Source organism: Perognathus longimembris, chromosome 7 (assembly GCF_023159225.1).
Source record: "Perognathus longimembris pacificus isolate PPM17 chromosome 7, ASM2315922v1, whole genome shotgun sequence".
In the NCBI taxonomy this organism is placed as follows: domain Eukaryota; kingdom Metazoa; phylum Chordata; class Mammalia; order Rodentia; family Heteromyidae; genus Perognathus; species Perognathus longimembris.
The window spans coordinates 42,700,947-42,719,620 of NC_063167.1; the positions used below are offsets into that span (position 1 = coordinate 42,700,947).

Here is an 18,674-nt window from a genome sequence, read left to right on the forward strand (position 1 = left end):
TTCTTGGTGGCAAGTGACAGAACCTCACTTTGACTTTACTTAGATGAAAGAAGAAATGTACTGAAAGACTAACAGGTGTCCCGTCCCCTTCTAACTGCCCTCCAAAACCACCTAACTACTGGAAGGGCAGAATTGGCACTCCGCTTCAGAGATAGTTGGAAACGGAGCCCTGAGCTGGCAGGGGCTGCTCTGCTTATGTGGGATTGTCCTGTGCTACAGATCTGCTTCTTCAGCATGGTGCATGCACTGATGGAGGCTCCTACACCTCTGCCAGCAAGGGGCTGGCTGACTGTCTTCCCTTGTGTCCACGTTGGAAAAGTTGCAAGATATTCTTGTCTATCATTAGCTACCCGTGGGCCAGTGAGTGTGGCCAGAAAGATGGAATGTTCTAATTACTCGGCTTGGGAGAACAGGAGTCAAGCAGCTTTGGGGGATGTAGGATAAACAGTCTTATTATCATATCTCATCTTGGATGAGTCCAGTGTTGCCTTGGTCTCCGTTTTGGGAGCACCTTCTTTTGGCCAGGCATTGCTCTGACATGCAAGACATTGAGACCTATGACATAATGCCAACCTATGTGTTACACGGTTTGTTTCATGAGATGCCATGCAAATTTTAGAATGTACGAGGCTGATGCAGGAAGATCTTGATTTCAAGGACAGCCTAGGTTAGTGAAGTCCTGTCTCAAATACAGAAGAAAAAAGAATTTGGCTGGGTGCCAGTGCCTCACACCTATAATCCTAACTATTCTGGAGGCTGAGATCTGAGGATCACAGTTCAAAGCCAGATGGGGCAGGAAAGTCTGCAAGACTCTTGTCCCCAATTAATCATAGAAAAAGCTGGAAATGGTGCTGTAGCTCAAGTGGTAGAGTACTAACCTTGAGCAAAAGGAGCTTAGTACAGTGCCCAGGCCCAGAGTTCAAGGCCCTGGACTGGCAAAAAAAAAGGGAAAAAAAGTTGATCATGCTGTGAAAGAGACGCCAACAACCAAAGCACTCAGAGGAGAATCATGGGATAGGATGGTTTATGAGTTCATTTTTAAGACTTGAGTTAGGGGGATAGGAGATGGATTATAAGATCTTTCTCCTACAAAGGGGACTTTAAAGAGCAGCTAAATGAGTGAGCGAAGGCTGGCTATTTTTAAAAAAAAAAAAGGCGGGGGCTGGGAACATGGCCTAGTGGCAAGAGTGCTTTACTCATATACTTGAAGCCCTGGGTTCGATTCCCCAGTACCACATATATAGAAAACGGCCAGAATTGGCACTGTGGCTCAAGTGGCAGAGTGCTAGCCTTGAGCAAAAAGAAGCCAGGGACAGTGCTCAGGCCCTGAGTCCAAGGCCCAGGACTGGCAAAAAACAAAAGAAATAAAAAATAAAATAAATAAAAAGGATCAGGAATTAGACAGCTAAGGATAATGCAGTCATTCAGGGGATGTAGGCCTCAGCCTTGGCTTCTGTGCTGGGGTTAAATCTCTCAGGTTGTAAACCAGTACAGAACTGAGGGCTGGAGGCAGTTTTAACCTCATCTGAAAATGGGCCATTGAGTATAACATGATGATTCTGCATTACATGATTACCAATCTGAGGGGATCCTATTGAAGAATGTGTATGTAAATATGCCCAAAAAGAGTAACTGAAAGAGATGTTCTGTCCAGCTTAATTTTCTGGCTGATTCAGCCCAATGGTGCTTTAGGGACATGGGTTAGCTCAGCTTGATTCCATTAACTATCACTGTAAGCATCTTTAGTAAACATTTTTTGCTGGGTACCCTGCCAACTGCATATATTGCTTCATTTAATTCTTTTAGCATCCCTATGACATGATTACTTTTTTTTTACACATTTTCCAGATAAGGCAATAGAGGCTTGAAGAGCTTAAATATCATACCGAGTGTTTGCAAACTCCTAACAAATATTCCATGACTTAAGTGATCCCCCTTCCCACCTCACCCACATCCCAAGAAGCAGAGTCACCACATCTCCTCTCCTACCCAAATCAGTGTCTTTCCTTGTTCCTTGCCTCATTCACTCACAGAAACAGAAGCTCGTGCCTTAAATAAAGTCATCAGATGAGGCTTTAGGCCATAATAAGAGGAGAGACATGGTAGGAGACAGAGATATAATTTGTTCTGATCAATTTGTCAACACTATTTATTTCAGATAATAAGCTGACCCTGCCTGGACATCTAGAACCTGGACCTTCCTCCCCCCGTGCAAATCAGCACCAACTTAACCTTTCTCTCACATTACTAGCCCTAGCAGGTGTGCCGTGGCCTTAATTGAATATATTGGGGGAAAATATTCTAAAGTATACTTGTTGTTCAGTATAAACACAGACATAAAGATACTGGTGTAGCAGCAGAAGAATAGATGGGCTAAAATGGCCATCAGAGCCTATCTAATGGGACTAACACTGGGCAATCAGAAAGGGCTGGAAAATGTGGGAAATGGCAGACCTGTGCTCATTTGTAAGCCAGTCCAGATGGTGAGTGGGACTTTTAGGCATGGGATTTTGTCATTTTGTAATAGAGTGACAAAAATGATGCTTATCTGCCAACGTTGAGAAGTGGGATGGAGCCCTGCACTGGTGTTGACAGGCTGTTTGTGTTTCAGGAGGACCTGTCCCAGGAGGCTGGTGAAGGAGGCATTACAGATCAGGAGGACCCACCAGAACATTCTACTAACCATGTAGGTCATCATACTTAGGTTCTGCTCTGCTAGGGCAGGGTGCAGTAGAAACTCTCCAAGAGAGGAGGTGGTGGCAATAAAATCAAATCCTTATTACTGCACAATTACTCCCAATGGGTCTAAAGCCTAAAGTCCACCCACTGTCCTGTCACCAATTAAACACAGGGGTATGGAAATATCCTGTTGGTCTTTCTATGTCTCTACTCTGAGCTGGTGTTTAGAAGGATACCTCTAATACCCCCTCACACTTGTGTGCTGTGAGCACAATGTCTTATGCAATGCTATTAAAAATGTCAAGACAGAGGCTGGGAATATGGCCTAGCGGTGAAGTACTCGCCTCGTATACATGAAGACCTGGGTTTGATTCCTCAGCACCACGTACATTGAAAAGGCCAGAAGTGGTGCTGTGGCTCAAGAGGTAGAGTGCTAGCCTTGAGCAAAAGAAGCCAGGGACAGTGCTCAGGCCCTGAGTCTATGCCCCAGGACTGGCAACAAAAACAAAAACAAATAAAAATGTCAAGATTGCATACTAGTGTCTTATGCCTGTAATCCTAACTATTTAGGAGGCTAAGATCTGAGGATTATGGTTTGAAACCAATTTGAGCAGGGAAGTCCATGAGACTCTTATCTCCAAGAAGCTACCATAAAAGCCAGAAGTAGAGCTGTGGTTCAAGTGGTAGAGCGCTCGCCTTAAACAAAAAGAAGCTCAGGGGACAGCACCCAGGCCCTGTGTTCAAGAACTAGGACCAGTGCCAAAAAAAAAGGAAAGAAATTCAAATGGGATCTAATTTTTTGTTTGTTTTGTTTTTTTGCCAGTCCTGGGCTTGGACTTGGGGCCTGAGCACTATCCCTGGCTTCTTTTTGCTCAAGACTAGCACTCTGCCACTTGAGCCACAGTGCCATTTCCGGCTTTTTCTGTTTATGTGGTACTGAGGAATCAAATCCAGGGCTTAATGCATGCAAGGCAAGCACTGTACCGCTAAGCCACATTCCCAGCCCACAAAAATTTTTGTTGTATAAAAATATAAATACAGCTGTGTGCATAGGCACATGCCTATAATCCCAGCATTTAGTAAACGGAGACTATATAGCATGACCAGCTAAAAAATGTGTACATATATACATTCATAATTTAATGTATATATATTATTCATTGTATGTTTATTTATTCTACATATAATAGTAATAGTAATGTCAGTGTTTCTTGCATTTTGACTTTCCCTTCTCTTAAAGAACTATACAATCTGGGGAAATAGCTCAGTGGTTGAACTCCAGCCTGGCATGTATTGAGTTAGTCTCTAACACCAAGGTTGCTATAAACTTTTGTCAAATGTTTGTACTTTTGTTGATATTTCCTTGCTTTTAAGTTTGTATTTGGGGGGTTATATTTATTTGTTTGATGTATGTGCCCACACACATGTGCACGTGCACACCAATACTGGGCCTTGAGTTTGAGGCCTTTTGCTCTTGATAGCTGCTGACACTCTACCACTTCAACTACACCTCCACTTTTGGGTTTTCGCTCATAGATTTACTTACCCTGGCAGGCTTCAAACCTCAATCCTCAGATATGAGCCTCCTAAATAGCTAGGTTTATAGGTGTGAGCCACAAGTACCCAGCTGTAACTCTGGTTTTACATATCTATGTAATAGTGTATACTTTTGCACCACTAATTATTTCTATTTTAGGAACTATAAACAACTAGAGCTTGTAGAAAGTATGTGACATTTCAAACATTTGCAAAGAAAATGTCTTTGAAATTCTCTAAAATTGTAAGCTGAAAACATAAATAAAAACAAACACATTCAGGGCTGGAGGTGTGGCCAATTGGTTTAGTGCTGAACCAGCATGTCTGCAACTTCATCTCTAGCACCATACCTAAAAAAAATAAATAAAAAGATGCAGAAAGCACCTTAAAAACAACCAAAGTTATCCAGGTACCGGTGACTCATGCCTATAATCCTAATTACTCAGGAGGCTGAGATCACATCAAACCCAGCCCTGGTAGGAAAATCCATGAGACTCTTTTATTAACCACCAAAAGCTTGAAGTGGAGCTGTGACACAAATGGTAGAGAACTAACCTTAAGCAAAAAAGCTCAGGGACAGTGCTCAAGCCCTGAATTCAAGTCCCAGGACCGACACACAAACACTACACACACACACACACCAAGGTTAGTTTAACAACAACAAAAAAAACAAACCTGTAGGCAATTTTTTAATTTAACCACCAGATATTGTAGTATATAGTGTAAGGTTTATTAAAGTAGGTAGCCGATAAAGGAGAACACCATGTGGTATTCAGGCAGGAGAGAAAAGTTTATTCCCGAACTGCTGGCCTGTAGCCAAGATGATGCATGGCTGGAGAGAAGGGCTGAACCACTGCCAGGCCTTGCCTTATCTAGGGCAGGGGCAGAAGGTATGGCCAGGTGGATTGGATGTGATATCAGACAAGGGGGAGGTAACTGCCTCCAAGTGTGCCAATTACCTAGGTAATGCAGGTACTGAGTGCAGACTTAAACAGGTGGGGACATCTGCATCAAGCCCTCCCTGGGGTGGATCTTACATTCGGACCTTTAAATAATTAGGAAAAAGGATGTAGACTCTCTCTGGCATGGAAATATAGTTCCTCCAGGAGAAGGCAAGCAGCAGCTGTCCCTTGGTAGTAGATACCAGTCCTTGAGTGAAGCCTGGAAGAAATCTCATGAGGCATAGGCTGAACAATAAAACAAAATATTGAGAGCACACAAAAAGCAAAATAAAAGGTTTAGGGCAGAAATTTAAAAATTGGATGGTTTGGCTAGCTCAGATAGTTCTTATACTTATCTCCTGCCTTCTGGGCTGTCCTGGAGTTGGTGGAAAAATATCCCTGGCTGCTTCTGACAGCTGGCAACTAGGTGGAGGAGAATATGCTAGACTAAGGCTGGATTGGAGAATGTAAATTCCTGTCCAGTTAGAAGCTAGACAGGTATGGACATTAGATGGACAAGCTACTATCTCTTGATTCCCCCAGCTCTGATTAATTTTGAAAGGGCGAGTATGAAGTGACTCCATTTAGGATGTGACATCATTCTCCTCCTACTCCTTTCCACAGTCCCTTGTTCCCCTAAACTGACTGAGTCCCAAGGGGTCTAGGTACTTGTTGCTGGGATGGCTCACCCTAGTTGGCATTCACAGGGTTTGAACTCAAGGCCTAGGCACTGTCCCTGAGCACTTCTGCTTGAGGGTAGCGCTTTACCACTGAGTCACAGTCCAGTGTTTGGCTGGTTAATTAGAGATAAGTCTCTTGAGCCATGCTTCCAGCCTGACTTCCCTGGTTAGTTGGGAGATGGAGTTTTAGAGGGATTTTTCTACCCGGGCTGGCTTTGAACTGCAGTCAAAGGAGTCCTTGCCACAAAAGCCCTTTTTCATTCCCAATTAAAGCAACAAGGAGACCAAGAGGGCTAGAGCTTACCTGTACCTTGTGAAGAACTGACCAACACTTGCTAGAATTCTGCAATGACAACACTCAGTAGATGTGATGAGTTTTAGCACAGATTTAGTACATGGACACAGAGCATGACATGCTGGTTTTACTTCAGTGTTTAGAGCACAGCTAACTTAATTACATACCAATTTTAATAAGCTTTATCATAAAAGAATTCAAGACATACTCGTACCATTTTCTCCCTACACTTTGTTTTCTCAACTCCCATTTCCAAGGCTTTCTTCCCTAACAAATGACTTGATTACAGTGCTAGATAATAAGTTTACACAGACACAGACATACACACATACAATACATATACACACTGCACATAGGCTTTACAGCACGCAAAAATGACAGAGAACCTGAGGAGCAGTTTCACTCACCAAGGCATAGAAGTGGTGTGGATGTGGATATGGAGGCCTGCAATGGTATTGGTGAAAAATCTCGAGTGGCGTCTCGCAGCAGTTCGTTTAGCAGAAAAAGGACTGTCAAGACTGAGGATACTCCTCAGGAAAAAAGGAGAAAAACAGGGGAATTCTGCCTGTCCTGACTCAAAGCCCTTCCCAAGGTCATGGCACTATATGTAAGGTTTATTAAAGTAGGTAGCTGTTGGGGGTTTTTCTCCCCTCTCCGGCTCGGACTCTTTTTTCTCTCTTCCTGCCCTCTGTAACGTCCTCTCCCCCAACTCCCGACCAGCAGGTAAATTAGAGTGAGACGTGGGGGTTTGGTCCGGCCTGGCGCACGCGTGATCTACGTGGTAATGTTGGCTTCTGAGAGCGAACTAACTATATTGAGAGAAGGACAAGGGGAGATGATTCCGAAGGAAGGGGGTTGGCCAGGATTCCGATAGGCCAAGAGCTGCCACCTGACCCCCAAGGGCTAACGTCACTTGAGCACACCGAACCCAGGCGGGGTTGGTGGGCACCGGGCTGGCTGGCAGGTTGGAGGGCTGTTGGCCCAACCGGTTTCTCTGGATTCCAATCTAGAGGGGGTAGCAGGGCCGCATTCCCCAGGGTTGGGGGAGGTGCATCAAGCCCCTTCCATCAAGGGGGAAGATGGACCCCAACAGGTAGCCAATAAAGGAGAACACCATCCGATATTCAGGCAGGAGAGAAAAGCTTATTTCCCAACTTCCGGCCTGTGGCCGAGATGTTGCACGGCCAGAGAGAAGGGGTGAACCACTGCCAGGCCCTGCCTTAGGGCCTGGGGCCCTTGCTCTAGGGCAAGGGGCAGGAGATATGGCCAGGTGGATTGGATTTGACCTCAGAGAAGAGGGAGGTAACTGCCTCCAGGTGATGCCAATTACCAAGCAATGCAGGTACTGGGCGCAGACTTAAACAGGTTGGGGGCACCTGCATGGAGCCCTCTCGGGGTGGATCTTACATATAGTATATCTTCAGATTATCCCTAATACATTAATACTTTATACAGTACCATTTATCTTAAGGTGCATATCAAATGTTCCTAAAAATTTTGTAATCGTACAGTTTTAGATCTGAGGTAACTCCTAAACATCCCCTGCTATCTGTTCCCTGATAAGAATGTGCATTTACTCTCCTCTGAAAAAGTGTGGATAAGGCAGAGAGCCACAGTGCCCATGGTGAAGAACTTCCCAACACTCCTTCTGCTGCAAAAGGCAGGAGCATCCTCATAGAAATGGAACTTTCCATCCTTGAAGGTTTCCAGTCAGAGCTGGCCAGTCATCTGCTAATGTTATCAAAGGACCAGTTGCTATTATTCATTGAGCTCCTACATTGTTCCGGAACAATTAGGTTTTAATAACTTAATTCCACTGATATTCATCAGTCACCTCTGAGGCACAAAGTACCACGTGGAAGTGAGAGCCATTCCCTGTGTGCACAGGAGCCATAATCTAGTACATTCACTCTCCTGATTTACCAATAAAACTCACATGACTTTCTAGGAAAGAGCCTGTAACTTACATTGACTGGGAGTCCACAGTCATTCTTGAGGTGACATAAAATAATCGGTCACTACCACAGACATTTGAAGAGATTATTTGTCTGAGTCATTAGTGGTAGCAAACTTAACAATTCATGTCTTCCTTTTAGGAGTGATTTTCCCCAGACAAACACTCATGCATGCAATTTTTTTTTTATAACCACAGCAGTTTTGCTAAGATCATAGAGGTTTTACAGCTTCCAGAACTCCCTCTGTAATCTCTTAAAAGCCTTGGGCTAAGAAATCATGGTTTGCCTCTAAACAGTATGCCTCAAAATAAAAACAAGAGATCAAAAATACCTTGCCTACACTTGGCACTGGTGGCTCATGCCTATAATCCTAGCTACTGGGGAGGCTAAGATCTAAGGATTGTGGTTCAAAGCCAGCCAGGGCAGGAAAATCCAAGAGACTCTTCAATAAAATTCCAAAAAGTCAGAGATGGAGCTGTGGTTCAAGTGATAGAGTGCAAGCTTTCAGCAAAAGAAGCTCAGGGACAGCGCCCAGGCCCTGAGGTCAAGCCCCAGGGTTGGGAAGAAAAAAAACAAACAACTTACCTGAACTTCACCCCCATGAGATGTCAATTTATTTGGTTTGTAGTGTGGCAGGCATCTCAGTATTTATAATTTTTTAAACCTCCATATGCAGTTCTGTTGGGAAGCAGCTTTAGTTAAGCTGGAGGGTTTAATTAGGTTTGAGGACCTGTAAAGTCGGCCTGAACCTAATATAGCAATGTACACAGCAAAATCCAGCTCTCCAATCTTTCAGGCCTACAAGCTTGATTAGATGAAACATGAAGCCTTCTTTACACATCAGCACACCTACCAATAGGCGATTTACCTCTCCACACAGCACACACACACACACACACACACACACACACGCACGCACGCAAATAATAAGGGAACACTCCACAGAAACCAAGTGAAACAACCAAACATAGACGTGTGTGTGTGTGTGTGTGTGTGTGTGTGTGTGTGTACTGGGGCTTGAACTCCAGGCCTGTGTGCTGTTCTTACCTTTTCTTGCTCAACATCTACACTCTATTTGAGCCACAGCTCCACTTCTGGCTTTTTGGTGGATAATTGGAGCTGAGAGTCTTACTGTAGTTTTTCCTGCCTGGAATGAGTTCTAGCCAGGATCCTCAGATCTCAGCCTCATATGTAGCTAGGATTACAGGCATGAGCCACCAGTGCTCAGCTTGGTTTCCCTCTTACTCCTCATGTTGCTCAATTAAGCAATCTGTTATATCTCTGAATACTGTGAGCGCATCCAAATAAGATGGAGAATGCTGCGTGTTCAATGTTACTGTAGAGATTGTTCTTCAGCCGGCACAGCACAAAGAGTGGACTACACTTTGTTTGGTTTTGTTTTTGTTGCCAGTCCTGGGCTTGAACTCAGGGCCCTGAGCACTGTCCCTGGCTTCTTTTTGCTCAAGGCTAGCACTCTGCCACTTGAGCCACAGCGCCACTTCTGGCCTTTTCTGTTTATGTGGTGCTGAGGAATCGAACCCAGGACTTCATATTCCCAGCCCTGGACCACACTTTGATGAGCAGAATGAGGGCGAACTGTAAACCTTTTTGTTCTGCTATCTCAAACTTCCTGCAAGACCACCAAATAGGGAAATGTGGGAAATGGGCCAAGATGAAACAAACCTGTCCTTTCCACTTCTCACACACAAGAGTCTCCAAAGACATGTCTGAAATGCGCCATTTTTTTGGTAACACCGCAGCAATGGTAAGGCCTTTTTTAGTTTCCTCTCTCCTCCTTGACACTCATGTAATTTTCCTTTCTTTTGTAGGCTGCCAGCCAGGTGAAACAGCAAAAGCATTTAACCCATGCCTCCGTCAGTTCACAAGAGATCTCATTAGCACCAACTCTACCCAACGACTCAACAGATGCCAACTGGGCAGGTGTGGTTCCTTCCCTGAGCAGAATTCCCTCTCAGATCCTGAGAGTGGGAGACCTTGATGTCCTTCAAAATCATGTTGAACCCAGTTTTTAATCCCATATAGGTTGATGTAAATTATTTCAAAAAGTTTTCAGCACTAAAAGAAATTAATATTTATATTGTGATTTCAAATTTCTGGCTTGAATTATTCTGACTGGGAGTTGAAACTCAATCCCTGAGCTAATCCCCAGTACCAGCATCAAGAAAGGGAGGTACTCAAAAGAAAAGAGTATTTGTGCTTTGCCTTTATGCAGTATTAGTCAGTAAAAAGTGGACTCTGTCTGGAGGTGTGGCTTAGCAGTAGAGCATCTGCCTAGCAAGTTTGTTGCCCTGAATTTAAACCTCACTACCAGCAAAAAAAGGGGAAAAAATGGACTATTTACAGCACCTGCTTGTCAATGGCAAACTTACAACTTCATATTAATATCACAAGCTTTACAACTTTGTGAGATTTGCCTTTTATATATTCTTTGGTAAATGTCTTTATAAAAACATTTAGTAAGTAGGTATTACTTTACAGTACTGGACTTATACTAAAATCTTTGATGAATGGGTTTCCAGGCCAGATTTTAAAAACCCTTTTTTTGTCTGGGGTAAGAACTAAAAACGATTTTTCACATTTTTAAAGGCTGAAAAATAAAACCAAAAGCAATCTAGGCACTGATGGTTTATGACTATAATCCTAACTACTCAGGAAATGGAAATCTGAAAAGTGCAATTGGAAGCCAGCTCGAGCAGGAAAGTCTGGAGACACTTACCCCAACCAACGACAAGACAGAAGTGGAGGTGTGGCTCAAATGATAGAACACCAGCTTTAAATGGAAAAGGCCCAGCAAGAACATGAAGCAATGAGTTCAAGCCCCAGTACTGGCACAAAAAAAAAATCTTAAAAATCAACAGTGTATTTTATGAAAACTCTATGAATTCACATCTCAGCATCTGGGAGTACGATGCTATTTGTTCACATGCTGTCTACATTTGTTTACATCTGGCTGCTTTCACACTGTAGTGATAAAATTAAATGGTGACCGCAGAGATCACATGACTTGTCAGCCAGGAGGGGTTGCTGACTGTAGGTTCTGACCAGTTAGGTCTTGGTAATAAATAGCACATGTTTGTCCCAAATAGCAAAAACTCACGACTCCATATTTTAATTTGGAAAGTACACCCATTTCCTCATCTACTTAACAGATGCTCGTGGAGCAGTTGGTAGGAGCCAGATGTTGAGAGGCAGAGATACACAGACTAGCTAAGGACTGGTCTGGGAGAGGAAGGGCAGTGTCCACTGTCTCTTTACTGGATTTCCTCTATCCTTACTCAAGAGACTAAACTAGTCCATCCGTAAGAGCCACATAAATATTTTAAAGCAGCCATGAAATTGCGACACTAGTGCATATCATTTTATAGTAAATTAATGGAAACATAGTATGTAATATATGGATTGCAAAGAGTTCCAGAAACCAATCAGATTTCCAATTTCATATTCTACTTCTCCTTTTTGTTTTGTTTTTGCCAGTCCTAGGGCTTGGACTCAGGGCCTGAGCACTGTCCCTGGCTTCTTTTCGCTCAAGGCTAGCACTCTACCACTTGAGCCACAGCGCCACTTCTGGCCTTTTTCTATATATGTGATGCTGGGGAAACGAACCCAGGGCTTCATCTATACGAGGCGAGCACTTTATCAGTAGGCCATATTCTCAGTCCCTCTTCTCATTCTACTTCTCATGTGCCACTTTTTGGTGTTCCTGAGGTTGTATCACTACATTTCTTGCCCTCAGCCAGGAGACTACTCGCTTGCTTAGTCCCATGTAAACAGGAGCAACAAGCTTATCAATGCCTAGTTAAGCCAAGGTGGGCCTAACTCCCACCCATACGTTTCATGCCATTCCTTAGGGCCGGTTCATTCATTCTGCATTGTTCTGATGAGCAGTGAGCCCCAGGTTTACCCCCACAGAAAGTCTCTGCCTAGGTACTCAAATCCACTGCTGTATCCTCCAAACCCTATCCCCCTTCCTCACAAAGGTATAACTAATGCTCAGAGCAGAACTGTCTTCAGGTTGATCTACAGCCTGGTTCTTTTTTGCTGTTGTTTTCAGTACTGGGGCTTGAACTCAGGCTGGTTCTCTAACACTTGAACCCTGCTCCCAACCCTGCTTATTTTGACCTTAAGAACTTTTCTCCCAGGCTGCCTTGTCTGTCTCTGAACCTTGACCCTCTGGATCTCAGACTCCCATGTAGGTAGGATAACAGACATAAGTCACCAGCATCCTGCCATCCTTTTGTTTGATGGTAGAAATGACCAGTCAACCTTTGCTCTTTCCTTCCCTCCCTCCTTCTTCCTTCCTTCACCTTTTTTTTTTCTTGTTTGTTTTTTTCTGGTCCTGGGGCTTGAACTCAGGGCCTGAGCACTGTCGCTGAGCCTCTTTGTGTTCACGTCATACCACGTGAACCACAGCACCACTTCCAGCTTTTTCTGAGTAGTTTATTGGAAATAAGAGTCTCATGGACTTGGGGCCAGGAATATGGCCTAGCAGTAGAGTGCTTGCCTCACATACATGAAGCCCTGGGTTCAATTCCTCAGCACCACATATATAGAAAAAAGCCAGAAGTGGCGCTGTGGCTCAAGTGGTATAGTGCAAGCCTCGAGCGGGAAAAAAAAAAAAAAGTCTCATGGACTTTTCTGCCTGGGCTGGTTTCAAACTACAATCCTCAGAGCCCCTGACACCCGCCCGGCCTTCCTCTACCTTTTTAAGACAAGGTCTTACTAGAAAATTCAAGAAGGCCTCAAACTTAGAATCCTATAGTCTCAAGTTCCTGAGTGCTGGGATTATAGGTATACTCTACGATATCCATCCCAATTTTCATATAATGAGCTAGACAGGCAATATTTTAGATCATTGGCCACAAAACTTCTGTTGCAACTACTCAACTCAGCCATAATAGTGTGATAGCACTGTGGAGAATCTGATTTCCATTACAGCTGCCCTGAAACTTGAACTTCACATATCGTAAAATATTATTTTTGCTTTACTTTTAGAAAATGAATTTCTTTTTCTGCCAGTCTTGGGGTTTGAACTCAGGGTCTAGGCACGCACTGTCCCTGAGCTCTTTTTTCTCTCTCACAAGGCTAGCACTCTTCCACTTAAGCCACAGCACCTTCTGGCTTTTTCTGTGTATGTGGTACTGAGGAATCGAACCCAGGGCCTCATGCATGTGAGGCAAGCACAGTACCACTAAGCCACCTTCCCAGCCCTAGAAAATGTAAAACCTGGGGCTGGGAATATGGCCTAGTGGTAGAGTGCTTGCCTCGCATACACGAAGCCCTGGATTTGATTCCTCAGCACCACATACACAGAAAAGGCCAGAAGTGGTGCTGTGGCTCAAGTGGTAGAGTGCTAGCCTTGAGCAAAAAGAAGCCAGGGACAGTGCTCAGGCCCTGAGTTCAAGCCCCAGGACTGGGAAAGAAAGAAGAAAGGAAGGGAGGGAGGGAGGGAGGGAGGGAGGGAGGGAGGGAGGGAGGGAGGGAGGGAAGAAAATGTAAAAACTATTCTTGGCCCTGGGACTCTAATCTGCCAACCTCTGCTATTGCATTGGACAGTGACTTTCCTGCATTAGCTTCAGTTGGCCAGCAGGTGGGGCTCTGTATCGTCAGCCTTTTACTCTGAATAAGAATTGAGTTCAAATTTGGTTACCAGAAGAGGTGATATTCTTTTACCTTTGTTTTTTTTTTGTTTTGTTTTGTTTTGTTTTGTTTTTTTTTGGCCAGTCCTGGGGCTTGGACTCAGGGCCTGAGCACTGTCCCTGGCTTTTTTTTTTTTTTTTTTTTGCTCAAGGCTAGCACTCTGCCACTTGAGCCACAGCACCACTTCTGGCAGTTTTCTGTATATCAGGCTGGGGAATGGAACCCAGGGCTTCATGTATTAGAGGCAAGCACTCTTGCCACTAGGCCATATCCCCAGCCCAAAATATCTATTCTAGTGTGAGGATGGCATAAGAAAGTTCACTGAAAGCTGCTAAACAATAGGGAGTCAAGGGGTAGGAAAGAGCAATAGAGGGGTTTATTCTGATTTAAATAGAATATATGTACATGAAAATACCATGGTGGAACTCCTTGCCAAAATTAATATACACTAAAAAGTGATAATAAATGATAGGAGGGTGAAACAGGCTCTAGTAGGGTGGGGTTATCATCAGGGGGACTGAGAGTGAAGATGGTTAAAATACCTTATATGCATGCATGAAAATGGAACAGGGAACCCGTTGGAATTATTATGGGTAAGGGGCGGTGGACTTGAGGAAGAGGGCTAGAGGAGGTGAGGCAGATGGAGCACATTGTATGCATGCATGAATATGTCACAAAAAAACCTGTACAACTTGTATATGCTAACAAAAATCCGTTTTTAAAAAATGAATCTAGAGCCAGGCACTGGTGACTCACCCCTGTAATCCTAGGTACTCAGGAGGCTGAGCTCTGAGACTCACAGTTTGAAACCAGCCCAGGTAGGAAAGTTTGTGAGAAAACTCTTATCTCCAATAAACTACTCACAAGGCCAGAAGTGGTGCTGTGGCTCAAATGGTAGAACACTAGCCTTGAGCACAAAGAGGCTCCATTCAAGCCCCTAAAAAAAAAAAATCTGTTCTAAAATGATTATTTTTTAAAAATCCTTATGGAACACCAATAGTTGTTTCTTTGTTTTTTTTGTGCCAATCCTGGAATTGGAACCCTGGGACTAGGCACTGTCCCTTAGCTTTTTTGAGGGGTGGGGTAGGGAGTGGTTAATTGGAGATGAGAGTTTCACAGATTTTCTTACCCAGGCTGATTTGGAACCACAATCCTAAGACCTCAGCCTCCTGAGAAGGTAGAATTACAGCTGTGAACCACTGGTGCCTGGCTCCAAGCACTCCTTAATTGGTATTTTATAATGCAGAATCTTTTGTCATAGCAGCCTTTATTCTGATTGTAACATGTGACCCTAAATGTTTTGTCATCTTAAATTTTTCCATGTTGATTTTCATGATATGTTTTAAGAGTAAAAATATTTTAAGTATATATAAAACTGGTTGAGGGATGGGAAAGGTGTTTTATTTCATTTTTGTTTGCTTTTTATATGTGTGTGGTATGTGTGTGTTGATACTGGGGTTTCACCTTGGGGCTTTGTACTTCCAACATGACTTTTTCACTCATGGCTGGTGCTCTACTACTTGAGCCACACCTCTTTTTTTTTTTGCCAGTCCTGGACCTTGAACTCAGGGCCTGAGCACTGTCCCTGGCTTCTTTTTGCTCAAGGCTAGCACTCTGCCACTTGAGTCACAGCGCCACTTCTGGCCATTTTCTATATATGTGGTGCTGGGGAACCGAACCCAGGGCTCCATGTATATGAGGCAAGCTCTCTTGCCACTAGGCCATATTCCCAGCCCCATGAGCCACACCTCTAAGTCTGACATTTTGGTGGCTAATAGCAGATAAGAATCCAATAGACTTTTCTGTATAAGCTCAATTTGAACCTCAGTCCTCAGATCTCGGCCTCCTAAGTAGCTAGGATTGCAGGCACCAGCCACTGGTGCCCAGATGGATTTAGTCTTTTAGTGTAGGAATGACATTTGCATCCCTGGGTGAAGGGGCAGTAATAACCCAGCTTTTTCCTTCATAAGAGCTGGCAGGAAAAAAGTGAAATTAAGGGCTGGGGATATAGCCTAGTGGCAAGAGTGCCTGCCTCGGATACACGAGGCCCTAGGTTCGATTCCCCAGCACCACATATACAGAAAACGGCCAGAAGCGGCGCTGTGGCTCAAGTGGTGGAGTGCTAGCCTTGAGTGGGAAGAAGCCAGGGACAGTGCTCAGGCCCTGAGTCCAAGGCCCAGGACTGGCCAAAAAAAAAAAAAAAAGTGAAATTAAACACATGTAAAGGCCACACACCCCTAGGTCGCAGAGTGTGCAAGCTGAGCTTCTTCCTCCTGTCCCGTCAGTCATTCCATGTTCATTCCCTCTCCAGGTAGCTTCCAGGCTCCTCTGTCGGTAGACCCTGCCACATGCCCCATTGTCCCCGGCCAGGAGATGATTATAGAAATATCCAAAGGACGTTCGGGGCTTGGTCTCAGCATAGTAGGAGGAAAGGACACACCCTTGGTAAGTTTTATTTTGTCTTGTTTTTTGTTTTTTTGAGACACAATCTCCCTGTGTAGCAGCCCAGGCTGGACTCAAATACAATCTTCATGCCTCAGCCTCTCAAGTGCTGGAATTATAGGCAGGTGCCAGCACACAGATGCTGACTAGGAGTATGCATTCATTTTTCCACCCATTCAAGAATTGAAAGGCCTGAAAGTGCAGTCTAAACATTCACACTGAGAGAAACAAAAGAGGATATTCGTAGGAGAGGATCACAAGGGCTCGATAGCTATGTGCATATGAGCATATAAAATAATGCTGATTGAAATGAATTCCCAAAAAAAATGGAAGCAAGAGGTTTTTTTATTGTACTGTTTGCAGTTCTTTTTTTTCTTCTTCTTTCCTTTTTTCTCTGGTTTGTTCTCTTCTTTCACTATTTTATCTAAATTTTACCTGATTTGGGGAGGAGAAAGGGAAGCACAGAAATGGTGGGACAAAGGGTGAACCAATTCAGCAGTGAAACCCACTAGATACTATGTTAGAAATGAGTTATACAACTTGGGAGGGTAGGGGCTGGGAATATGGCCTAGTGGCAAGAGTGCTTGCCTTGCCTCCTATACATGAAGCTCTCGGTTTGATTCCCCAGCACCACATATATGGAAAATGGCCAGAAGGGGCGCTGTGGTGCTGTGGCCTTGAGCGGGAAGAAGCCAGGGATGGTGCTCTGGCCCTGAGTCCAAGGCCAGGACTGGCCAAAAAAAAAAAAAAAGACAACTTGGGAGGGTAGGGGAGCTAGGAGGGGAACCGTGACACTGTACAAAAGGAAATATACTAATGGATTAATTTTAAATGAAATTTATTTATAAGAAAAGAAAATAAGGGCTGGGAATATGGCCTAGTGGCAAGCAGCCTGCCTCATATACATGAAGCCCTGGGTTCAATTCCCCAGTACCACATATATGGAAAACAGCCAGAAGTGGCGCTGTGGCTCAAGTAGCGCTAGCCTTGAGCAAAAGGAAGCCAGGGACAGTGCTCAGGCCTTGAGTCCTAGGCCCAGGACTGGCAAAAAAAAAAAAAAAAAAAGAAAGAAAGAAAAGAAAAGAAAGCTATGAAATAAAGTGAGGAGACTCTCCACCGAGAGAGGGGCACCAAAGCAGAATTGAATCCCTCTTGGGGAGTATTTCTAGGTAGAACACACTGACCATCACAGAGTAATTACCAGGACTCGGTGTGGTCCTGGGACACTTCGGTGAAATGCTTGGCATTTTCTACTGCATGGAAAACAATGTGATTATAATATAGATCTGCATCTATGTGCTTGCCAACTTTCAATTTTACCAGGCTATTCTCAAGCTAGGATGATGAGTGTTTTCAAGTAAAGGCTTCTTAGACCATCATGATGGTAGCAGCAGTGAGAAGTATTATAACAGTACTTACAACAGTTGGCATGCGGTCAGTGTTCAGTAAGGAGAAACTATCATTATCATTATCCATCATCAACATTATCTAACAGAATGATGGAGAAAAGGGGAAGCCTCAGTTCCTGAAGCCCAGGAATTAAGGCTTTATTAGTCTAGATTGGTGGGTTTTCCTGGGATTGAAGTTGAATTATTCAGTACTTGTTTTGTCACTTACTCAGGAGTACCATTAACTTTTTAAACTTCCTAGGTTTTTAAATGTCTTCAAAATCAATGCATATGTATTGAGCAGGTGGTGTCTGCATATTATTTGAAGTTAATTTGGCATAAAAGATGTAAAGAGGAAAAGAACTCTCCCTAAGCCTGCTTGTCACACTTCTTCCTACAACAGGGACCACTCCCTAGAGATAAGTACTTTTAATAAGGTATATTTGTTTAAATGAGTACCTTGGTATTGCCTTTGCTCACTTTACTTAGTAAAAAAAAAAGGATTATATATGTTATATTTATGGATATAAAGCTTACAGATAGAAACTTTTCCTCCCCCATTTTTGTCAGGAATATATTGTTCCTGAAATACCAAGCATCAGGAGCTGTAGGTCTGCAGAACCCTGAGGCTTCACTTCTTCTGACCTCTCTGCCAGCCCTGATCTTCTCTCCACCCAGCCAGCCAGCCTGCTCCAGGGGCTGCTGTTGAATAGCGCCCCACCAGATGAGCCCCTTTCCTCCCTACACCACGAATGAATCTAAATATGCTCAGAGCTGGGGTTTATTGACTAAAGGACTCCGTCTCCTGCTGCGTGGTTAAAATATTGTAATTCAGGATACTTCATGTTCTAAATTCTCCCAATGCCTTTGCAGGTAGGAAATCCTGTGATGTTCCCTGGTTAGAACAGGTGACTCCTAGCTCCCAGCCCCTTTCACTGGTCTTTGCCTACTGAAGGCCCCAATTCTCTGCATTTCTTTTCTTGCCTTTCTTTTTTTTTCTTTTTGGTGGGGGGGTAGGGAGGGAGGTCCATCATTTGGCTTGAACTCAGGGCCTGGGCACTGTCTCTGAGGATCTTGCTCAAGGCTAGTTCTCTACCACA

General features: G+C 43.9%; 1 protein-coding gene across 5 annotated transcripts in view; it reads left to right on the forward strand.

The window, feature by feature from the left end:
- The window catches only part of Patj (PATJ crumbs cell polarity complex component), a 304,043-nt gene that overhangs the window by 213,852 nt on the left and 71,517 nt on the right, over window positions 1-18,674 (forward strand). For 3 of the 5 annotated variants that reach the window (XM_048351442.1, XM_048351445.1, XM_048351443.1), the window contains 3 exons: window positions 2,612-2,686; window positions 9,916-10,027; window positions 16,056-16,189. In XM_048351442.1, coding sequence (XP_048207399.1) covers window positions 2,612-2,686; window positions 9,916-10,027; window positions 16,056-16,189 — 321 coding nt within the window. The remainder of the gene's footprint in view (window positions 1-2,611; window positions 2,687-9,915; window positions 10,028-16,055; window positions 16,190-18,674) is intronic. The other 2 variants (XM_048351444.1, XM_048351447.1) reach the window with 1 other exon arrangement.